The 23,316-nt window shown below is 54.8% G+C and overlaps 1 protein-coding gene across 2 annotated transcripts in view; it reads right to left on the minus strand.

Moving 5' to 3' along the window:
• Positions 1 to 22,985, minus strand: part of WFS1 (wolframin ER transmembrane glycoprotein) — a 29,614-nt gene extending 6,629 nt beyond the window's left edge. Inside the window, exons 1-7 of one of the 2 annotated variants that reach the window (XM_053565962.1) lie at positions 22,828 to 22,985; positions 16,000 to 16,226; positions 8,293 to 8,375; positions 6,219 to 6,363; positions 3,396 to 3,566; positions 2,918 to 2,998; positions 812 to 960 (exon numbers count right to left, since the gene is read on the minus strand). In XM_053565962.1, the coding sequence (XP_053421937.1) occupies positions 812 to 960; positions 2,918 to 2,998; positions 3,396 to 3,566; positions 6,219 to 6,363; positions 8,293 to 8,375; positions 16,000 to 16,225 (855 nt within the window). In that variant the 5' untranslated portion in view covers position 16,226; positions 22,828 to 22,985. Of the gene's footprint in view, positions 1 to 811; positions 961 to 2,917; positions 2,999 to 3,395; positions 3,567 to 6,218; positions 6,364 to 8,292; positions 8,376 to 15,999; positions 16,230 to 22,827 lie in introns of those variants that run through there. The other variant, XM_053565963.1, reaches the window with a different exon arrangement.
• Between the last annotated feature and the right edge of the window lie 331 nt (positions 22,986 to 23,316).

The following is a 23,316-nucleotide window of genomic DNA, read 5'->3' on the forward strand; positions in this document are numbered from 1 at the left end:
CAGCAAGCAGGGAGCAGGGCCCACGTCTCCGGGCGTCCTACTCCTGGTTCACTCCCTGCCGCCTGGGCTGCTCACATCCCCCCCATGTGCCTGTCGTCACCTCCAACAGGTGCTGCCCACCCTCCCCCCAACAGTCAGCCTCTCTCCCCTGAGTCCTTGCAGACCGAGAGCAGCAGGTGCCTCTGCATGACCTCCCCAGTTTTGCTTTGTTTTTTTTTTTTTTTTGAGACAGAGTCTCACTATGTTGCCCTGGGTAGAGTGCCATGGCGTCACAGCTCATCGGCAACCTCCAACTCTTGGGCTTAAGCGATTCTCAGCTACCTCCCAAGTAGCTGGGGCTATAGGTGCCCGCCACTACACCCAGCTACTTTTTTTGTTGCAGTTGTCATTGCTGTTTAGCTGGCCTGGGCCAGGTTCGAACCCACCAGCCTGGGTGTATGTGGCTAGCGCACTACCCACTGAGCTACGGGTGCCACCCAGCACTTTGTTTTGAGGGAAGGTACCTCCAGGGCACTGACCTCTGTTCTGGGCCATAAACAGGTAATTTTGCTAAGTGACAAAGTCCAAATCAAAGTCTGCCTCCAATCCCGCCTGCACAAGCAAACTAGAGGGCCCTAGCACTTAGCACCTTGTTTCTGAGCCTGGCCTTAAGAAAGGCCTCTCCTGAGAACACATCCTTACAAGGGACAAGAGGCACAGCTGCAGGACACTCCCACTCACAGCCTCCTGGAAAGCACCAGTGGTGCCCGGCAGGGACAGGTATATGCTTCCCGGAGGTGAGCAGTGGCCTCTCCAGGGTCTCGCCACTCACCCTCAGGCGCAGTGGCAGGTCCTCGGGGCTCTTTCCTGCCAGCTCATCATCCTCATCGTCGTCCTGCAGGAAGAGGTTGGTGGGGATGATGCCCTTAGCATACTTCTTGGTGATCTCCACAAAGTCATCCAGTGCGATGTAGTTCTTTGCTGAAGCACAAGAGATAACAGCATGGACCCCACCCCTGCAGTGTTGCAGCGGTCTTCCACCCTGCCTGATCCTCACATGGCTGGATGGAATGCGCAGTGGCCTGAGACGGAGTGGAGGAGCTGCTGAGTGAGTTTGGGTGATGGACGCCCTTCCCTGGGGGGGTCTAATGGAGGGAACCAGGCTGGTGGAGAGGGAAGGGGCAGGTCTGCCGAGCTTCAGCCTCCCCAACCCCCTCCCCCTGGAGGGTGCTCCCCAGCTCCAGCATCCCTCCAGCCCTAGCTACTGACACCTGGAGACAACCTGCATCTTAGCCTGGCTCCATTGCCAAGCCATTGCCAAGCCCTCATCCCTGCAACTCCAGCCAGCACTGGATTTCTCACAGCACTGGTGACAAGCTTCCCTGTTGGCCAGCCACTTGCTAACCCCTCCACCCAACACGATCCACTGAGGGCCTACTATGCACCTACTAACCCCTCCACCTAACATGATGTGCCAGGGACTATTATGTGCCTACTAACCCCTCCAACAGGTTCCACTGAGGTCCTCCTACACATCCACTAACCCCTCCACAGGAGCAAACTGGCCTCAGGACACTGAGGGTGTGGCAGCAAGGGCACTGGGCCAGGGGAGCCTACAGGCCAGGCAGGGAAAGGGCTTTAAGGAGGAACAGTGGCCACCTCTGCCCACAGATCAGGCCAGATGAGGACAGGAAGTGACCTAGCCAAAGGGGTCCCTGGTGGTTTGGTCAAGCCGTTTGGTGGGATGGCAGGGGAGGAAGCCCAAGCAAGTATTGGAGAAGAGAATTTCAGATGGTGACACAGATGGCTCTTCCTGGGAGTTTGCTGGAAAGCAGGAAAGAGGAACAGTGTGACATATAACGGGGACATTCTAGTTCAGAGGGAATGGGGAGGTCCCATGTCATTAAAGGCTAGGTGGGGAGGGCAGGTCCACAGGCTGGAGGCGCTGATCCTGCCAGGAAGCTAGAGCAAGGCAGTTGGGCAGCAGGGGGACCAGAACTCCGCCTGCAAAGCGACCTCGGTGGGAGGTGCCTCACTCCAACACAGCTGGGTGCTGACGCCTCAGAGCCAGAGGCTGTTTCAGCCTCTCTGTCCCTCTGGCCCATCAGTAAGAGCCCTTCCCATTTCAGTGTGATGTGTTTCTTTGCTTTCCCCAAGTGGAGCAAGAAAACCGCAGCCCACACATCCCCCTCTGCCCACTCAGATGTGGGGGTCCGGGTGTCACCAGTGTTCCCACCTGAACAAAGACCCCCGACTACCGCAGAAGATCCTGGGACAGGAGGGGTCTTTTGGTCCTCTGATCTGCCCAGCTCACTGTTCAAAAGAGGAAACTGAGGCCCAGAGAGAAAAGGGAAACCTGCCCAAGGTCACAAGAAAAGTCTTGGCAGGCCTGGGTGTTTGCTCAGCTCCCCTGTTAATGCTGAGTGACCCATGAGGCCCCACACCTGTATGTTTTCTTTTGGATGAGAGCCCAGAGTTCTCCAGACCAGAGCCCACCCATGTGGGCCATGTGACGGTCAGGCCAGTGGCTGCACATGGAGGGTGTGGAAGTCTCCTTGAACTCTTTGGCCCCAGATGTCCCAAAGGCACCCCCAGTTCATCATGCCCCATGCCTCTGTCCCCGACGCATGCTCTACAAAGGCCCACACTGAGCAGAGCCCTCACCCTGTGGGTCTCCCCAGGCTGTGCTCCTGCTGTTGCTCCCCCCTCCAGCCCCCTTCCCAGCATTCTCTGTCCCCCAGGAACTGTCACACTGCAGTCTCCATGTCTGTCTGTCTTCCCTCCAGCACATGCACTCACAGTGGGCAGCACCCAGGTCCCAGCACCCAGAACACTGGCACTTAACGGACTGAGATCCTGGTGGGTCCCTTCCTGGGCTGCACGGGAAAGACAGGACCCTGTGTGGGTGGTGGGTGTGGGCAGGGCAGGGGCAACTCACATTCGCTGCTGACCAGGCGCTCCAGCATCCGCCTTTGCTTCTGCAGGGACTTCGGGACGGGGCCTGGCTGCACCCCTCCATCTGTAGGGGACGGGGTAGACTGAGAATCAGGCAGGTTGACTGTCCCCTCGTGCCTTGCAGCCCACCAAAACCTGCCCAAAGGATCCTAGGGCATCCTGAGTTCTGGGGACTCCAGGCCTGGGGTCTCTAGTGCAGCTGTTGGACAACATGTGGCCACCTCTGTGCCTCCAGCTACCACACTGGATGCAGCCACCAGGTGCTTCCTCCCCTGGAGGAGCACAGCCCATCCACCTGTTAGGGGGTGGTCACAGAGCATGGGGCGGACTACCCCCCTTAATTTGTTCCACAGATGAGCACCTGAGCCAGGTTGATGCTGGCCTGTCAATGACCACCACCCAGCTCCCTGCCCAGGGCCCGGTCCCCCGGGGGCAGTGTGGCACCTGACAGGGCTGCGTACCATGCTCGTTGACCTGACCGACATTCTCCAGCAGCTCTGACACGGCCACCTGCTTCTTCTTCTTGGGGTTGAGCTTCCAGTACATGACCAGGGCGGCCTTGCGCACAGCCCTCTCCAGGTCGGTCTCAGAGGAAAGCTGCCTCACCTCCTGCTCATTCTCAGACGTGATGCCTGAGAGACGGGAGGTGGTAAGGGCGTTGTCCCTGAGACCTGGCACAGTCTCACTCGTTACCTGCCTGGGAGCAATGCTGGGGCTGTCCTGGTGTCTACAGCGCTCCTTGAGCATGGGCCCCCGTGTCTCGAACATGAGCAGCCCTTTCTGAGAGAGACAAAGACTGGCCACAGGGGCGGGGGGTGAGCAAGGTCCATAGCAGGTCAGAGGCCGCCTTCTTCCCTTCACATCCAGTGGCCAGCACAACTCTCCCCAGAGGGCAGTAAGACTTGGCATGGAAAACGTGATGTTTCTCTCCTTTTAACCATTTTCTCCTAATTTCCAAATGAAGATAAAATTCCTTTTCTAATTGGAAAGTGCTGTGGGGCTGTAAGGAACATTGAGGTCCGTCCCTGCCTGCCCCTGGCACCCTTAGGCTGCCTGTCCGGCACCCTCTAGGAACTGCTGGCTCCTTACACCAGTGGTAAGGGCCACACACGCCCTCTCTAGCCAGCCCCAGCAAGCTCAAGGTCATTCCACATGCTCCAGAAAGGAGAGGCTGGGTTGGTGAGAAATTCTGGCTAGCAGCGTTCTCTTTGTCCAAAAACATCAGTCTAATTTTCAAAGAAAGACGATGCCATATAATAAATGCAACTCTTAAAATATGATACAAAACCAGAAGGAAATACAAGGGCTGTCTGGAAAGTATCCAGCGACGTAACACAAAAAACTTTGTCAACAATGGCTGGATGCTTTCCAGACAGCCCCCATATACCAAAATATGGAGTGCTTCTCTCTGGGTTCCAAAGTTATGAGTAATTTGTATTTTTATGTTTTCTATATATTCTAAGTTTTCTATAAGAAGCATAAAAGACTATTATAATCTTTTTTCTACAAAAACACCATTAAAAAAACACCTCAGTGGTATGCACTTTCACTTTTCCTTGAGGCTGTCCTCAGGAAGCACAGCGCTCTCCAGGAATCAGCTGCTCCCCTCGGGGAGGACGATGTCCTAACTGACTAGCCAGGTTGATGCTGGCCTGTCAATGATCACCACCCAGCTCCCTGCCCAGGTCCCAGCCCCCCAGGGGCACTGTGGCACCTGTAGGAGGCCTGGGCTGTATCCCCCACACCACCCCAGCCCTGGTCTCCTTCCCCTCAGTAGCCCACTTCCCTCTCAACCTTCTCCCAGTTTGTTGATTTGTTTTTTGAGACACAGTCTCACTATGTCGCCTTCAGTAGAGTGCTGTGACATCACAGCTCATAGCAACCTCCAACTCTTAATCTTAAGCGAGTCTCTTGCCTCAGCCTCCCAAGGAGCTGGGACTACAGGCACCTGCCAGAACACCCAGCTATTTTTGTTGTTGTTGTTGCAGTTGTTATTGTTGTTTGGCAGACTTGGGCCAGGTTCGAACCTGCTAGCTCTGGTATATACGGTCGGTGCCCTAGCTGCTGAGCTACAGGTGCCGAGCCTCCTCCCCCAAGTTTTGAAAGGTCAGTCCACCTCCCCCATGGTGAGCAGGCCTGCACACATCTTCATGGGCCCACCAGCCCCAGCTGCTCTGCCCAGATGGAATGGAGAACTCGGCTCCACGGGATCTACCACTGTGACTGCAGGCCATGCTACAGTTCCCAGCTTTACCAACGTGAAGCTGGCCCCAGAATCTACTGCCCAGGTTGGACCAGAACCTAGCAGAGAAGAGGGTTATAACTAGTTACCAATTGGAGACACCAACACAAGCCAAAGAAAATGACAAAGGCTTGGTTTGTCAAATATCCCAAGTTAGGCTCAAGAAACTAATGAAAATGATGAAGCCACTAGCAAAACAGAAACTATGCTCATTTCCCAACGGCATCACCAGCATCAGGCTTTCCTGTTGTTAATATTTTCTTGTTTTATTAAGAAGGATGTATTTCAACTCCAACCAAATTAATATGAAAGATGTAAATTCACCATCTTTTTTAGTGGCTAAGTAGTGTTCCATGGTATATATACACCGTAGTTTATTTATTAATCCATTCCTGGATTAGTGGGCACTTAGGTTGTTTCTACAATTTGGCAGTTGTAAATTTTGTCTTTATGATAAAATGATTTTTTTTTCTTCTTATGCCCAGTAATGAGATTACAGAATCAAATGGGAGGTCTAGTTTGAGTTGAGGATTCTCCATACTTCCTTTCAAAAGGATTATATTAGTTTGCAGTCCCACCAGCAGGGTAAAAGTGTTCCCTTCTCTCCACAACCACGCCAGCATCTGCGGCTTTGAGACTTTGTGATGTGGGCCATTCCCACTGGGGCTAGGTGATATCTCAGGGTGGTTTTGATTTGCATTTCTCTGATAATAAGGGGTGATGAGCATTCTTCTTAGTAAAGCATCACAAGAATGGAGAAGCAAGAATCCAATGTACGCAATTCTGGTGTGAGGATAATTGATGCTGGTACATGGTGGGGGGTGGGGGAAGGGGGGAGAGGGTGGGGAGCCACAGTGAGTGACGCACCTGCTCTTGGGGGCAGGACACTATTAGAGGAAATTCACCCAGAAAATGCAAGCAGTGTAACCTGGCTCTTTGTGCCCTCAGTGATTCCCCAACAAGAAAAAACTGAAAAAAAATGTTTTTGTTGTTTGGTGAGTCTGTCCCTCGGGCAGCTGTTCTAAGCCTCATGTGGACATACCTTTTCTGTCTGCCAAGCACCGGCGAAGGAGCTTGACGGCCTCCCGCCGGCCCTGCTTTGCAGCCATGACCAGCCAGTCCACAGCGGTGCAGTTATTGAGTTCTTCATCTGCGTTGTCGGCCAACTGCAGGTAGCGTTTTCCCACCTGCAAACCAGACCCCACTATGCCTCCAGCTTCTCAGACCCTCTCCTGCCCCTCCATCCCAGCCGGCCATCCCCCTTTGTCAACAGGCAAGAAGAATGGGACGGGAAGGGGGCCTGCTGGGCAGCTACACTAGGCTGGGCTCTACTGAGGCAGGCATCCCTCCTTGGAACACCAGGAGGCAGATGTGGCTCCCTCCTTCCTCAGAAGGAGGGCTACAAGGTCTCACAAAGTTTCCCCTTCAGTAGCTCCTACCCACCCATCACCAAGGCACATTAACGGTGGATGGAAACTCAAAAGAGTTATGACTGGGCCCACTTACCACCCCTCAAAGATAGTCAGGGCTGGAGAGGGCCAGAGAGCCTGGGTTTGGCCTGGGCCCATGGGCCACAGTTGGCCCACTGCCTGTTTTTGTAAGTAAAGTTTTACTGGACCACAGTGCAGCCATGCTGTACGTGTGCTCTCAGTGGCAGAGCTGAGTAGTTACAACAGAGACCACACAGAGTCCAAAATACGTACCACCCAGCCCTTTGCAAAAAAACTTGCTGACATGGTCCAGTCCTTTCATTTTACAGATGGAAAGAGTGAGGCCCAGAGGAAAGACAGGGCCTACATAAGGGCTGTGCTCCCCAGCCTCTGAATGTACCCATAAGTACAATATACCCATAAGGAAAAAGGGAGGGTGGGAAATCATTCCAGATGGCTGTCGTCACCTGCCGAACAAAGGGAAACAGCAGCTCAGGACCAGTTTACACAAGCCTGACACCTCTGAGAAGGTGGGTCATCTCCCCAGGGAGGCCTGGCAGTGAAAGCGGAGGTGAGACACAGAGGCAGGGGGCACAGTGCTGCTGCCTGGAGCTCATCCCTTTCTCCTCCTGGGGTCTTGGGTTCCCCATGTGCCACATCAGGGGCTGGACTCTGGGGTCCTCCCCACCTCCCCCGGTACCCTAGACCCTAAGCTGAGAAATGCAGCAAGAGACCTATGTGCTGATGCAGCCAGGTGGTCCCAGAGCCCACAGACCTGGGTCTGAACCCCAGCTCCTCCATGACAGCTGTATAAACTGGGGCAAATCATTCAAGCTTTCTTTGCCTTAGTTGTATGTCAAAAGCAGACATGGTAATTCCCATCTCCAATGACACGCTGAGGGTGATGTGAGATGGTGATCACTGCGCTGATGTTAACACCTCTCCTTCCTCTCTTCTCCATGCACTTGAGTTCCTGAAACCCACCAAGCTCCTTGCACCTCGGCTCTGCTCATGACTCCTGTCTGCACTGCCCCGGGTGTGCAGGGTCAGCCCTTGGCTAAGACGGCCCTGCCCAGAGGGCACCAGGACTCCCTCAGCTCCTGGCTCAGAAGCTGTTTGCTTCTCTCCTCCCCATAACTCAATAATCTCATTTATGTGTCTATTTACCTGGTTTTGTCTGCTTTTTCCACTGACCTGTCACCCCGTGAGGATGTGGCCCATGTCTGTGTGGCTCACCTGGCACAAACCCTGGCACAAACCCTGGCACAAACCCTGGCCCTGGCAGATGCCCAAGGGAATAGTCACTGCTCTGTGGCCGCACAGCTAGTGGCCAGGACACCCAGGGAGATGAGAGCATTCGGCATATATGGTGTGAAACACAGGGAGTCGTGTGTCCACTGAGCAAGCCAGGCACAGGGAGGACAGAAAGAAGGGAGGATGACCTTGAGGAGTGATGCCCAAGTAAGGTGTGAGGTGGACAGGGGATGAGCCTTAGTCTCTAGAGGGCAGCAGGGGGGTGGAAATCAACACAGAATGTGGGAACTCAACCAACCAAGTGTGTGTGTGGGACCGCAATGACCCCATCCCTGTTCCCAGGCACCGACTCCTCCTTGAGCTGTAGACTCTCAGCCGGGCCTGCTGTGCTGGGGGCCTGTCCTGAGCCTCCTGCTGACGTTGCATCCTCACCTCTGTCTGCGCCTTAGGGTCCCCAGCCTTGGCCTTCTCCAGGACTTCCTCAAAGGAGATTTCCACATCTCGCCTCACAGGCCCTTCAACATGGAAGAAACAAACAGAAGGTCAAGCCAGACGCTGCCACTGGTCAGAGGAGTGGTGGCGATGGGTCAGAAGACCCAGTGCTATTTCTCCCTTTAAAATCCAGGCCAGGAGGACAGGCACAGAGACAGAGATGTCCAGGAGGCAGCTGCCTGCCTTCCAATTCCACACCCAGTACCAGAGCAGTGAGAGCAAACTCCATCCAGCGGAGGGGATCCCAACAGCAACGTGGAGCTCTGTGAAGGGGGCAAGGGAAGGAAGGGGCACAGACCCAGTCCCACCATCCCCCCCCCCACCAGTTCTCTAACCAGGGATCGAAAAAGACCAGAGAGCTTGTTTGAAATCCCAGACTGAATAAAGAAAACCTGCACTCAACACTCAGTACCCCAACTAATCAAGTTCATGATTTCCAGGATCATGTCAACAACAGATACATGTTTTTTTGGAGTTTATAACCAGTATACATCCACCTTGATATTAATAGTTTTTACTTAACAGTGATTATCTTTACCCATTCAGGCTGTTATGATAAAACACCACAAATAAAAAGAGAGATTTACTTTGTATGGTTCTGGCTGGGAAGTCCAAGAGAAAAGGGCCAACAGATCCAGCCTCTGACGAGGCCCCACTGTGGTTCATCGGTTTTCTTGCTGTGCCCTCACAGGGAGGAAGGAGGGGGACCCCCCCAGGGCCTCTTCTATAAGGCACCACTTCCATCAAGAGGGCTCCACCTTCACGACCTCATCGCCTGCCAAGGCCCTACTTCCTAACACCACTGCACTGGGGGTGAACACGCGTACTGCGGGAGGCAAATGCTCAGGCCACAGCAGCGGATTACTGTGATTCCCACACTGCACTGCAATCAGTTCACTATTTCAAGGGCTTGTAAATCCTATCAACAGGACGTGCTGAATTTACTGGATATTTCCTCCGTTGGGTCCTTCAGGTTGTTCTCAATAATCCCTTATTTTATAAAATGGTACCACAAACAATTTTGTGTGTATACTTTTCTTCTGGGAAGTTATTTTCCTAACATAGGTTCTCCAGCTGAATTACTAAGCTGAGGGCCTAAACATCATTATGGCTCATGCTGTATTTTACTTTCTAGAAAGTTATACCAACTTAGAAAAGCTTTAGACAGCCACACCTTTCACTGTCACCTTACTGACAACAGGAAAGGATGTACAGTCCCCAGGGACAATGCACCAAGGAACAGCCCTCCTCGTCTAATTAATCCACAGCTTTCCCCAAACCACCCTGTGCCAGGCTCTGAAGCCCACGCCACCCGGCCCTGCAGGACACTCAATTTTGTGGGAGGCAGGACTCTGACAGGAGGCAGCGTGGGGAGTGGCTAAGACAACACAAGCTCGCCAGGCTCCGCGGTCACATCCTGTGTGGGGAAGGCAGGAGGCTGGGGTGCCTCAAAGGCGCAGGCAGCACATGAAGCCCCCACAGGTGAGGTGTGTGTTCCGGGAAGGAGGAATTTGAAGGATTCTTCACCAGACCTCAAGGGTAAGGGCAGGTATGCCAGCCCTTTTGGCGGCCAGCTTGCTAACGGGGAGCAGTTTGGGGCTAAGCTTCCTTGGAGATGGCTTCAGGCCCACAGAGCAGCACTGGGGACGCCACCCCTTCTCGGTGGCCTCGGACCTTGGTGCCAATGCTTCCCAATCCATCAAGGTTGTTTCTCTCCACCTGCTGCCATCACCCCTTCCAGCCCCTGCAATGTGCCTTCTGGCCACGAGCTTAGCACCGGGTTGCCGCATCCGTGGAAGGGCTCAGACAAAGCCGGCCGCAAGAGGCCCCTCCCGGGGCTCCCTGAGGGCTTGTGTCAGAGTAATACTGCCCCACGCGTGAATCCACAAATCCATTCTCTATGTAAGGGGCTGCGTGACCTGGCACAGGTCTTCAATTTGATTGTCACTATTGATCTGGCAATATGATTTATGAAGAAATGAGATGCTCTGTGTTATGTGAGGGGTCTTCTCTCTCCCTATTCGCCACCTCTCTCAGGTGACCCAGGGTTGGGGCCATCACTCAAAAATCTCTTTTATTAATTAATTAAATCATAAGTCACATTACTTTTTTCTTTTTTTTAACAGAACTAGAAGATTGAAGCCTGCATCTGTTGTCTAAGATTCTTCTAGTCCATGATTAATTTTTCACAGAAGTTATTCATAGCCCTGACATTTCAAGAAGTCACCCCAATATGCAGAATCTTTTTGAGATGCATACAACTTTATTATTCTAGCTTCCCTGTGGCAGTGGTGGAAATGTTTCCACAACAACCCCAGTGCTGGGCTCCTACTGCAAGCCAGTTGGAGGGTTCTGGCCTTTTCCATGTAAGTACAAGTCCTCACAAGGGTCAGAGGCAAAACCCCATGTGCTTCCTGCTGGTCGAGTCAGTGTACACCACGAAGGTCCACGAAACGCTTCATTCCTTGATGCCCCCACTGGGGAACCACCCTGGCACCCTCCGAGTCCTTGTGGCTCGGGTGGCACTGCCCTCTCCCACAGCTGCAGGGAGGGCAGGCAGGCCCCGCTAGCCAATCAGAGCACTCCATGGCATCTCCCTGACCACAGTGCCTGGTTCAGGGACACACACAAACCCAAGTCAGGCCAAGGGGGCTTGTGCCAGCACTACTTAGAAATAGGCTTTCTCCTTTTGCTGGTCTTGGCAGATGGATGCCAGCCTGGAGCCCTGGAGAGCACTTCCTAATGACGTCACCTGAGCCCTGGATGCAGCCAGGCCGGAAGTAAACCAATCAAGACTCTCCAGATACAGGGACTAATCCATATCCTTTGCTTTGCCCCCTTTTTATAGTGTGTGCGGATGTACAGTGGGCTTCTGTCCCTCACAACTGAAAGGGTCCTGAATCTGGTTGCCTTTGGAAAGTCTTCCTGTCAATTCCCAAATAGCCGTCATTCAGGCTGTATGCCCACGGACAGGTCTCCTTAACACGGAGAGGCTCCATGGAGAACACCCCTCATCCTCTTACATTATTCGTCTTCCATGGATCTGAAGGACTCACAGATGCCACACTGAATTAGTAAGTGACCTACGCTTCCTCCTGAGCCGGCGAGGTGAGGAGGGCTGATCCAGGACACCCCCCACCCCCACCCTGGCAGAGGCCACTGCCTTTCCTGCTGGAACCTGGCCCGTCCTCTGTCATGGGCTCCACCAGGCCCACTGGGGTAGACAACCACTCGCCCCAGCTCCCTGCACCACACTGGACAACGCACAGAGAGCAAAGGGAGGAAAGGACAGGCGGGGTTCCAACCAGGGCGGCACCGTGAGCAGGGCCTACAGCTTTCCTCTCTGCGCCCCAAATTCCAGCATAGCCCAGAACACAGCAAGTATGGGGCTTACTGCCAAGTTCAACTCCCCGATTTGAGCAAATACTCTGTAGAAGTGGAGGGATATCTTCCCATGCATTGGGAGGGTCAGGCCCACCCCAGGAAAGGGGAGCGGGGAGGCCTCTGGCTTCCTTCCCAACTCCTGGCTCCAACTGTGCATTAGACTCGCCCAGTGGGCTGGTATGAGGCAGCTGGCTTCCATCTTCACATCACCAGTGCCATCTAGATATGCTTCAATAATGTTGTAAAATTTTTGGATGTATGTGAACTCTTAGATGAGTGAAATCTTAAACAAGTAGTAAATAAACTTGATGTAATCCTCCTGTTTCCAAGGGTGCTGCCGCCCCTCTCACAGCTTCCCTTGATGGCTTCCAGGTCTGCTCCTCTGGTGACAGCCGCCACATGGGGCTGTGCTGAAGGAAAAGGCAGAAAAAAAGGAGGGGGTGCCATGTGCTGTCACCGGCCTTGCACCAAGGGGTACCCCATACATGGGGCAGCTGGGATCAGAGCCTTAGGGGTTTCTCTTCATGACTGATGCTCATTCTTACGAATGGTCCAGGAGCCAAGGGCACCGAGTTGAGCAAGGCGGGACCCCCGACCCCAAGAAGGCCTGCCCCAGTGCCAGGGAAGGATGACTACAGTTCACCCATGCAGGGTCAGGGCTCGTGCAAGTGACATCAATCTGGCAGTAGGAAGCTTCCTGGAGGTGACATTTGAGGCCTCGAGCCCAAGCAGGAGGTTAAGGGTAACACATGACAGGCGCGTTGCCACGTTTCCAAAGGACTCAGGATACCAACTGTTTGAGCCACACCCAAACTGCCATCAAGTCCTCACAGGTTGACCTAAGGTGTGGGGGTCACAGCACAAGTGGTGCAATCAGACCATGTGAGGGTAGAATAAGAGATGTAAAAAGCTAGTCCCTGAATTATCAGTGGCCAGGACCCTGGACAGACAGCACAACTAAGCATCGCTTGCTGCCATGCCTGACCGAGGGCAGCAGAGCTCAGCACGGGCATGCACACACTCCCAAATCTGCATTAGCCCCAGCCCCTCCTGGGCCCCCTTGCACTGACCTCCCAGGACTGAGTTCTAATCCCCTCAGGAATTGCTCCCAAGCCCCCATCTCAGGCTGTGCCACCACCATCCACCTGCTGGCTCCAGCCAGAAACCTGGACACCATCTCTCTCCTCCCCTCCCTGTGCACCACCCCCCCAGCAGCCACACGGACTAGCCGCCCCTCTCTCCCAGCTGCCTCCCAGCTGTCTCCACAGAGCACAGGTGGTTTTCTGTTTACCCTAGAACAATCTCCCAATTAAATCCCTCTAACAGCTCCCTTATCACACTCACAAGAATTCCCACTCTCTTTCCTGGACCCTCAGGGCCCTGCTTGGCCTGGCTGACCTCCATGGCAGCTCCCGGCTGAACTCCTCCCCACCCATCCCCGGATCCAGGACCCTGTTCACTGCACAGGCCCTTCCTTGTTCCCTCGCCCCATACCCCATGCCCCACAGCTGCCTTCTGGCCCTGGCCTGCTCGCCAGAACTGAGGGAGTGCTCTCCCAGAGGCCACACCTCACTTAGGACCAGGTGTAAAGAGCTCAGCTTCATTCTTGTGTTGAGCAGAACAGGCCCCTTTGGGCTGAAGACAGTGCTGCGGAAGAAGGTGCACAGGACTCTATCGCAGCCACGGTGAGGAAACAGCCCCCCACTATCAGCCGGGGCTGCAAGCTGGCCAGGAAGCTGGCTCTGGCCCAGGGATGTGTGGTTTGGGCAGCTCAGCCTTGCCCCCATTGGAACCCACATAACTCAGACGTAGGTATTAACAGACACTCCAGCCCAAGAGCCCAGCACCTCCCAGTGGTCTGTGTAGCCTGGGTCACTGCTTCCTTACCTGTCTGGCCCCAGTAGCATCTGCTTCCAAGCCCTGAGTCACTGTTTCTGTGTGGCAGGTGACTTGCCAAGGCCACAGAGCCAGGCTGGGAAGTGCCAGACTCCAGCCCAGGGAAGTTTCCAATGCAGCCGCTGTGCCCTTTTGCTTAAGAAGAGGCTGAGAAGGGGTGTCCTCAGGGAGGCAGCCAGAGACAGGGGATCCCAGGGCAGCTTTGGCCCCGTCTGCCAAGTACACAGGCCAAGAGGCAGCTCAGACGGCGCCTTCTCCAGGAAAGACTGGGCTCTCTGCTGCACTCAGCCCCCCGGACCAGGACCGCGGCTCATGGGCATGGCTGACCCGAGGGCGCCAGGCAATCAGTTAGCGCTATGCCCGAGGTTGCTGGTTGCCTGTGGCTCATCAGGAGCACAAGCTCACAGTACCTGCTTCAAATCTCCACCTCACGCAGCTGCACTCACTGGGCCCTCTACTCAAGCTCTCTTCTCCTCAGTGTTCTCCTCTGAAATGTAGGGTGGCAACAGTGCCTGCCTCCCAGGCCTAAAAGGCACCCCGCAAGGAAGAGTGTAATTTCAACACACGCTCTGGTTACCTATTATGTTTTAGCTGATGCTCGTTACACCTCTGTGGGGCAGACAGGAAAGCTACATAATTGAACTTATCAAACCAGCTACTGCAGGCAGGTAGTCTGGCCCCACCCTCCCTGTGGCCCTTGAGTGTATGCAGGGATGGCTTGCCCCACATCAGTGACCGGTGACCCACAGAAGCCAGGCCCACTGCCTCCAGCTGTCCCCCACTGGAGCTGCTCTCCACTCCCACCCCCAGGGCAAAGGCCACACCAATCACATCTGCCCGCTGACTCCTGTCTGAAACTCACAGTCTGGGACTCTGCCCTCTATAGGCTGCTTTGTAGTACCCACATCAAAACCAAGTGTTCAGAGCCCTGGTCTCTGATCCCAGTGGCCATGAGGCAGTGGATGAGGGGGCAGTATTTGGGGATGGGCCTGATCCCAGGTCAGGTCCTCTCTGCCCAGAGGGCTTGGAGACAAAGTAGGGGAACTTAGTGATCTTCAAAGGCCAGAAGACCCCAAGGACAGGGCGAGTTTCTGAGGGTGGGTGAGGCTGACCCAGCAGGAGCTGAACCAGGGAGCCCCAGCCACCGCACCCAGATCTGAGAGGGCCCTCCAGCTCTGCCAGTGAGGTGGCCAGTGTATGAAAAGAGACGGGTCACTCACCAGAAGGTCACCTGGACAAGTCACTGAGGTTCCGTGCCTCAGTTTCTGAGGGGTCGTGAGTTGGCACACGGGCAGGGCTGGTGGACACAGCAGGGGCTCACCACATTGGGGTACTTGCAAAGCTGGGAGTGACCTTGCTGAGCTGGGGTAACCCCCTTCAGGCCACCAGCCTCTCTAGGGGGAAGGCAGAGGATGACTGAAGGCTGAGTGAGCTGTAGAAGGTTCCCAGGTGCTGCCCAGGGCAGGCAGGTTGGGACTCCCCTCACTCAGACCCACCACACGCAGGATGCAGCCTCATGTCAGCTCAGCCTGTGAACACCAAGGTCACAGCATCCTGCTGGGGGGTGGGGTAAGGAATGCCACCTACACACACACACCTACATACGCACACACACATGCACACGCACACACACGTACAAACATACACACATATACACACATACACACACATACATACACGCATGCACAAACACACACATGCACACACACATACATACATACACACATGCGCACACACACATACATGCGTTCACACATACACACGCACACACATACATACATACACACACGCACACACATGCACACACACATACATACATACGCACACACACATGCACATGCACACACACGTACAAACATACACACATATACACACATGCACACATATACATACATACACATATGCACACATGCACAAACACACACATGCACACACATACATGCATTCACACATACACACGCACACACACATGCATACACACATACACACGCACACACACATACACACACACGCATACACATACACATGCACACACACACATGCCCGCACAGGGGAGAACACATCCAGCACTGAGGACTTCACCCAAACCAGGTCTTATCCCAAAAGTGCAGGATCGTCTGTATGGCCAGTCACCCTGACCAGGTACAATGAGCCAAAGGGACTCATCTGTAGCAAACAGAGCAAAGTGCTGTGCCGGAGTAGGACTAAGGGGGCGCTGTGCTGGCATCCTGAGGAGCTGTGCCGGCTGCACAGGTGCAGGTGAAAGGCTGTGAGGGAAGCGGGTGGCCTCACGGTGCACTCAAGCAGAGGGAACTCCGTACCCACACTGCTTTACCACACAGCCCTTCTGGGCTTCCCGTGGCTTACCGGTTCCAGCCACTCTGTCCCTGCTCCTGGCACGCTGGGCCCAAGGCTCAGCTCGGGCAGCTGCATCTCCCACACCTGGGCCAGGGCCAGCCTGGGACCCTGGCGCTTCGGGCACTTCACTGCCCTCCTGCTCCACTGAGGCAGTGGCATTGAGACGGGAGCGGGCCTGTGGCACTGGTGGTGGCTGTGGGCAGGAAGGGCCCTGCAGAGGGACGCTGGAGTCCATCCTGTAAGAAAAGCCATGGTCAGACGCACACTAGGGGCAGCAATGCCCAACCGGCTCCAGCCCCTGGTGTCTGGTAGAGAGAGGAAGTGAAGGGACATGCCTGTAGGATCTAAGGGAGGACACTCGCTCCAGGGCAGCCGGCTCCACACACAGAGAGGCGGCTATGACGTCTGCAGGCCGGGAGTCCCTGCCTCACCGTGAGCCATGCGACCTTGCTCTGGCATCCCCATCTGAGAAACAGGGATGATGACAACTCTGACAGGTCATGCATGTGGAGCCTTAGAGCCCTGAGCACAGCGCCTGGCTGTGGGGGGCTGAATGGAATCCCTAGATACTGTGACACCCCATATCTATGAATGTGACCCGTTACTGAGAAGTAGGTCTTTGAAGATATATTAATGACCTTAAGATGACATCATCGTGGGTTAGGGTGACCCTCATCCAGTAACTGGTATCCTTATATAAAGAAGAGGGACACAGCGCAGGGAGAGGGCTGTGAGAGCGCTGGAGCGAGCTGGGTGTGAGCAGAGAGCTGCCGGCCACCACCAGACACCAGAGAGAGGAGGGGACCAACCCTCCCTCAGAACTTCTAGAAGGGACCAACCCTACCCTGCACTTTGATTTAGAATTCTGCCTCCAGAATGGTTAGAAAATAAATTTCTGTTGTTTTAAGCTACCAAGTGTCTAGTAATTTCTTATGGGGGGTGCTGGGAAATGAATACATTATAAATACAGAGTAAAAATTAAATGTGAGAAAGAGAAGGGAGGGAGGATGGGGACTGAAACCCAGGTCTGCCTAGTCCAGAGCCCTCCACAGCAGGCCCGAAATGCAGCACGAAAGTCACAGAACTTTGATGCCCCAGACACCAACACATATTAGAAAGCAAACTAAGCACACAGGGTGTTGTTAGAATAGACCAGAGAGCACAGAGACCTGACACGTGTCACAACAGGGGAGAGAGCTTTGTTTGATTCAACAAGGGCCGTCATGTGCTGCTTGGCAACATGGAGAGGGCGGCCACAGGCCACAGACCAGGAGCTGACAGCTCTGGAGGACTCCCCTGAAACTGTCAGACCCACACGTGCTGTTTGGGTGTGGGGAAACTCTTCCTCAGATTCCCAAATGACCCTCCCCAAACTCAAGGCTATGTCTGTCCTTAGGGGTGCAGAGCAGAGAGAGGCTGGGAATTAAAAATCTGCTCCCAGCCCCAAGCTGCCTCACACCTGTGCCCGCCAGCCATGTGGTCCTGAGTAGGCCACGTTACTCTCTACCTCTCAGTGTGACACAGACCACCACTCACTCTCAGGGGCGACCATGACAACCCATGAGACCAGTGACCATGAGCCACACAAAGAGGCCAGGGTCTTGGTGACCTACGAACCCCCAGAACGCACACTGAGTCTGGCCCCAACAGGTGCCTGGGGGACAACCAACACTGGAAGAATCAGGAGTAGCCCCAAGCTCCCTACACAACAAATTCTGTTCCATCCTAGATGGGTCCTAAAGATCTGACCTGTGTCCACCCAAGTACTTTACAGATTTCTTCCTGGACATTCCTCCCTTGGAGGGACCAAGCCCTTATTGTAAAACAGCCCCCAGATGCAAACCAAAAGCACAGTCAGTGCTGCTCCCAAACTCCAAGCTCCTAGGAACTGGCACCTTCTGCAAAACTGGCCATTTGACAGCATGTGGAGAGGCAACAGCCAGCTGTGGGAGTGGGCAGGAGGCGAGCCACAGGACCACAGAGAGAGCCCAGGTGAGGGTGGGCACACAGAACCACTGTCCTGCAGGCCACAGGGGCCACCTGAGAGGTGACAAAGTCGGGCCTTCTAACCACACGCATCCATGTCCTACCTCATCTTCTTAGAACAGCAGAGGGCAGCTCACCTGTATGCCAGGACACCTGTCATTAACAGCCAGCTCTGTTCTCAGTATCTCCTCATGGCTTCCTCATGGGGCCCTAGGCCCAGACACAGGTCTGATAGGTGCTTATCGTCTGGGTCACAGGTGAAGAAAGTTGTCTTCCTTCAGCCTCACCCCATCTCACAGCAGAGGACGCTTGGGTCCAGGCAGGTGAGAGACCTGCTTAAGGACAAATAGCTCACTATGCCGGGTTGCAATCCAAATCCGCACCTGCCCAACTACAAAGCCTCACTTCTGATGAAGAGGCTTCCAACATCTGAACCCCTACTGCACCCCATCTCCCTTCAATGCTGGCCACTCTTCAACATCACCTTGCCACTGCTGGAATTCCCCCAGCCCTCTCCTGCAGTCCAGAGCCTAAACATCCTTTAGCTCAAGAGCTCAAGTGACACCGCCTTTGCAGGAGTTTCCAAGCTGCCTGCTCTGAATCCTTGCCTTCCTCACATGCTCAGCACTCAGGCCATCCCCTCCCATCCAAGCCTTCCCTGTTACAGGGCTGTGAGCAGGGCCCTGACCTGGCCAACAGGGATGTGCAGAGTGGAATACCCTTTACTGGGCCTCCTTGTGTGTTTCCTGAACTGTACAATGAAGATAGCACCTCCAGAGAAGGGGCACATATTGAGGTTGAGGACATAATGGAAGAGAAAGCAACCTGGAAGGCATTAAAAATAAAAAACCCTAAGTCAATACTCCCAGGTTCTAAATAAAGGCAAGCTCAGTTGAAAAACACTTCATAAAGGGAATTTCAGGAGAACAGATTCCATTTGGCCTGTCGGGCTAAGTACTATGCCCATCACCCTACAGTCAAAATAAAAACTGTTTAAAATAAAATCTCTGGTTAGTAAGAACAGATGAATATAGGAGGATTAATTTTCAGGCTCCCTGACAGATAGTCAAGCCTGGATTGGATCAAAGGGCTTGTTATTTCGGAACAAAATGACTCCCGGCCATGGTCGGTCACAGGACAACAAAGATCAGAAAAGATCTCCCCGTGCGAGGGCCTGCAGGGTGCCTGGTCCTTCCTGTGACATGGAGCCCTGAGGACAGGCCTGAATGTCACTGATTTGGGAACGCCTGCTGCCTTGCGGGGCACACTCAGGCGCTTGGTGTTCACAGGGCAGAAGCCTGAGGCAGCCGCCTAGGAGTACTATCTGGGAAATGATGCTGCTTTGTGACCTTCAGCATGTCCCTCCCCGACATTACAACATCCCCAGCTGCAGCCACACTCTGTCCCCTACCTGCTGCTCCCTCCTCCGTGGGGCAGTCAGCCTGGACTGCCCCCAGTGACTAGAACAGTGACTTGGAATCTGTAATGGTATAAGATCCAAAAACACAGAGTGGCAAGCATTCTTTCCCCATGAGCATCAAGATGTATTTTTATCCCATCTAATCACAAAGGTCAGCCCTAAGGCGCTCAGTTGAGGGGCTACGAACCCTTGAGAAGGCTGCACAGACCAGGCACCCACTGTGACCAAAGCATAATGACACTGACTACGTGTTGCCTTCTGTTCAAAGGGCTCCCACCCTCTTCTTGGCAGACCCCATTCTGCTCTCCTGGGGGGCAGCCCCACCTCCCTAGTGGCTTCTCTGAAACAGGCCCCTGAGGGATGCTGAGATATTCACACTCGCTCTAACCAGTGCCTCCTTTGTCCAGTATCAGCCCAAGGGAGTTACAGAGATGCCCTCAGAGCTCACACAGAGTCCATTACAGCACACTTTTCAGCACTGTCCTACAGGGACGGGTTATAAACTTGAACCCCTCCATGTGGGACACCAGACAGCTGTTAAACGTGTTCTTTGCATATGAATGTTTAAAGACAAAGAACATGTACATCTATAATACTGTTAAAGCGGGCTTTAAAGCAGCTTAAGATATTATCCTGAGATGAAAACAAAATTTATCTGCAGAAAAAGATAGGCAAAAACGCCCCTCACAAAGAAATATTTCCTATCTCTGACAAAAGGCTATGAGTGGTTTTATTTATTCTTTATTTAAATGGATTTTCATAATTTTCTATAATGAGTGTGCAATGTTTTGGGAATTAAAAGCAAAATATTATTTAAAGACTCATTTGTGACAGAAAGTCCTGGGCCCGGGATATCTGCTGTGGCCTGGCCTGACCCAGCCCCCTGGCACTGGGTTGCTCCTCAAGACAAGGGCACAGAGCCCTTGGTGGCTCCCAGGTACCTATTTTTGCCCAGAGTATTAAGAACCAAATGAAGGAACATTCCAGCTCCTCTCACATTCACGTTCCTTGTGGCACGTTCACAGGAACACAGAGGAGTGATATCCAGAGTGGCCAGCCCTCACCACACACCTGGCATCTGCTCCATGGCTGGCTCCAGCTATCCCGCAGGCATGGACTGTGGGCCTATCTTGTGCCAGGCACTGTGCTGGCCATCTTGCCCTTGAGAGGGCTCATCCAGGGCTGGTCTTTGAGCAGCTGTGTTTAGAGGGAGGCACAATACCCAGAAGATACCCACAAAGGCCAGCACAGAGGGTCTTCACTCACTGAGCAAGGGTCAGGTCAGGAGTTCTGCAGGGACCTTAACTGAGCCTTCCAGGACAAGCAGGCAGGAGCAGGCAAAAGCCAGGGGGTAGTATCTGGGTGTTCCAGTAGGAGATGTGCCCAAAAGAGGCAGCGGGGGGACAATGGGCCAGCAGTGTGGCCTGGAAAGTGTAGGTGGCCAGGATGTGACTGCTAGGGAGGGGACACAGGAAGGAAGATGAGGCTGAGTGAGCAGCAGAGCCGGCTTAGGAGGCAGACTTGACCCTATAGGACAGCGGTTCTCAACCTGTGGGTCACGACCCACAGGAACTGTATTAAAGGGCTGCGGCATTAGGAAGGTTGAGAAGCACTGCTCTAGAATATAGGGTAGTTGGCTGTGTGGGGACAGGAAGGAGTTGGGGATATCAGGAAGGGCCAGTAGCCCTCCTGGGGAAAGTGAGGGCCTCAACAAGAGCAGGCATCTGAGTGAGGCTCAGGTGCCGGGAGAGCCAGGAGGTCAGCAAGTGGATATGAGGAAGAGGGGTGCTGGGGATGACCCGGCTTGTGGCTGGGGGCTATTGTGGCAGTGCCACTTCCCCAGGTGGGGACGTGAGAGGGAAAGGTGCTGTATGAAGCATGAATCTCCCTATCACGGGTGCATGTCGCCACCATTATGGACAGGTGTTTCAGGTCATCCTGCAATGCAGGCATTTCTGAGGTTCTCCTCTGTGACCAGCTTCCAAGGCCTGTCCAGCCCTGGCCTGGGATGGGTGAGGGAGACCCAAGTCAGGGTGCGCCCACACATTCTCCCATCCTGGGGAGGGAGCTGAGATGGGTCTCCCAGCCAACCTTTCCTGTGTCTGGGGGAGGATGGTGGGGCAGACAGGAAGAAGGGGGCTGGAATATTGAGGAACTTTGCTCTAAATCCCTGGTCAGACACAAAGAGGCTTGCCCCTTGGGACAGAAGTAAACAGGAGGAAAGGGTGGGCTCTGGATTTCCCAAGGGGTCCCTCATGGGGCTGCAGAAAAGGAGCAGCCAGCACATAGGGTACCCAGGGCACAGCTCTGAGTGGTTGATGGATCCTGGCAGAAGGGAAAGCCCTTTACAGTGTAAAGCCCTGGGCTAAACGCCAGGGGTCATTGTCCAAGGTGAGGGGAGGTGGGGCTCCTCTGGGGAGAAGGGAGGCTGAGGTCTGGCCCAGGCTTTACCTTGACCGGCTGGGTGGTCCTGGGCAGGCACCAAACCCCACTGAGCCTGAGCTTCCTCTTGTGTCAAACGGGGACTACAACTCCTACCCTTAAGGCTACTGAGAGGGTTACAGAGAGCAGATTGTACAAATGGAATTGCTAGTTCCTTAGAATTTCATAATATCATGTACAAAAAATGGGGTGGAAGGACGTGCTCCATCACGCCCCAAAGCGCTGGGTCAGACTCTCCAGAAAGTTTACATCTATCAAATCAAAAATTAACGATCCCCAGAGCCAGGTTTATACCAGGGCAGGGTTCACACCAGGCTGGGTCCAAGGGCTGCCACTGTACCTGGACCCCATAGCAAGGAGGAGCCCTTAGCGGGAGAGGAACCGCCATGGGGCTCCTAAGTGTGCTGTGGGAGTTCAGCGTGACCCAGAAGCTGTCCCTCAGGCAGCCGGGACCCTCCATCCCTGCGGAGCCCCACCCAGGGACCCAGGCACTTCCAATGGCCCCGCAGCGGGCACGGGGGAGGGACAGGCCTGGGTCCCGATAGCCATGGGGGAGGGGCATGACAGGGCACCGGAGGGCGGGTCCAGCACTGGGGGACGCAGGAGGGGGCCGCGCCCCTGACCCGCCCGGCCACAGCCCCGGCCCACCCGCCGCTGTTTCTAGGGCTTGTTTCCTGGCCACAAGGGGCTTGCAGACGTGGCTCGCGGGCATGGATGTTCTTGAGGGCGCGGTGCCCACGACCCCGGGCGCTGGGCTGAGACGGAGGGGCGCGCACCTCCGGGAGCACCCGCCTAACCAGGGCAGGTCGCCTTGGGCGTCACAGAGCGAGTGGGCCCCCAACTTCGGGGAACTTGCCAGGGACTTTAGGACCAGCCACCATCAGTTCAGAAGGAGAAACTGAAGCCAGAGGCGGACGGCAGCTCTCTGCCCAGCCCCCTGCAAGCTGCCCAAGCCGCCGCACGACCGCCCCCTACTGCAAAGTACTCACCAGCCCGCGAGTGGGCCGCGCGCGCCCCAACGGCGCTCTCGGGCCTCCGGACCGACGGCAAAGTTGCTCTAGAGTCGCTCCGGGGCGCCAAACACGCTAATGCCGAGCCCGGAGCCGCGGTGGGTACCCGAGAGCCGGGGAGCTCCGCCCCCAGCGCGCGGGGGCGGGGCCTCCGGCTGTCTGCCACTCCCGACGCGGCCCCGTGGACGCGACGGCATCTCGATCCGCTCAGCGGTCGGCGATCCCGCCAATTACCGCCCGTCTCCGCCAATCACGGAGCGCCTCGCCGGGCTGCGGCCCGCCGGCCTCCAGCGTAGCTGTGTCGGGGAACGGCAGGAGGGCCGGGCCAGCCCGCCCACAGCGAAAGTTTCCGAGCGGACTCGGGCGCCAGCGCAGCCCCGCCCCTCCTCCAGGACGTCCAACTGTTCAGAGTACCGACTCTGCTTCTGCGTGTAGCAGGTGCTTGAAGTTGTGTGCAAACCTCCGGCC

The sequence above is a fragment of the Nycticebus coucang genome, chromosome 17 (assembly GCF_027406575.1).
Source record: "Nycticebus coucang isolate mNycCou1 chromosome 17, mNycCou1.pri, whole genome shotgun sequence".
Lineage (NCBI taxonomy): Eukaryota > Metazoa > Chordata > Mammalia > Primates > Lorisidae > Nycticebus > Nycticebus coucang.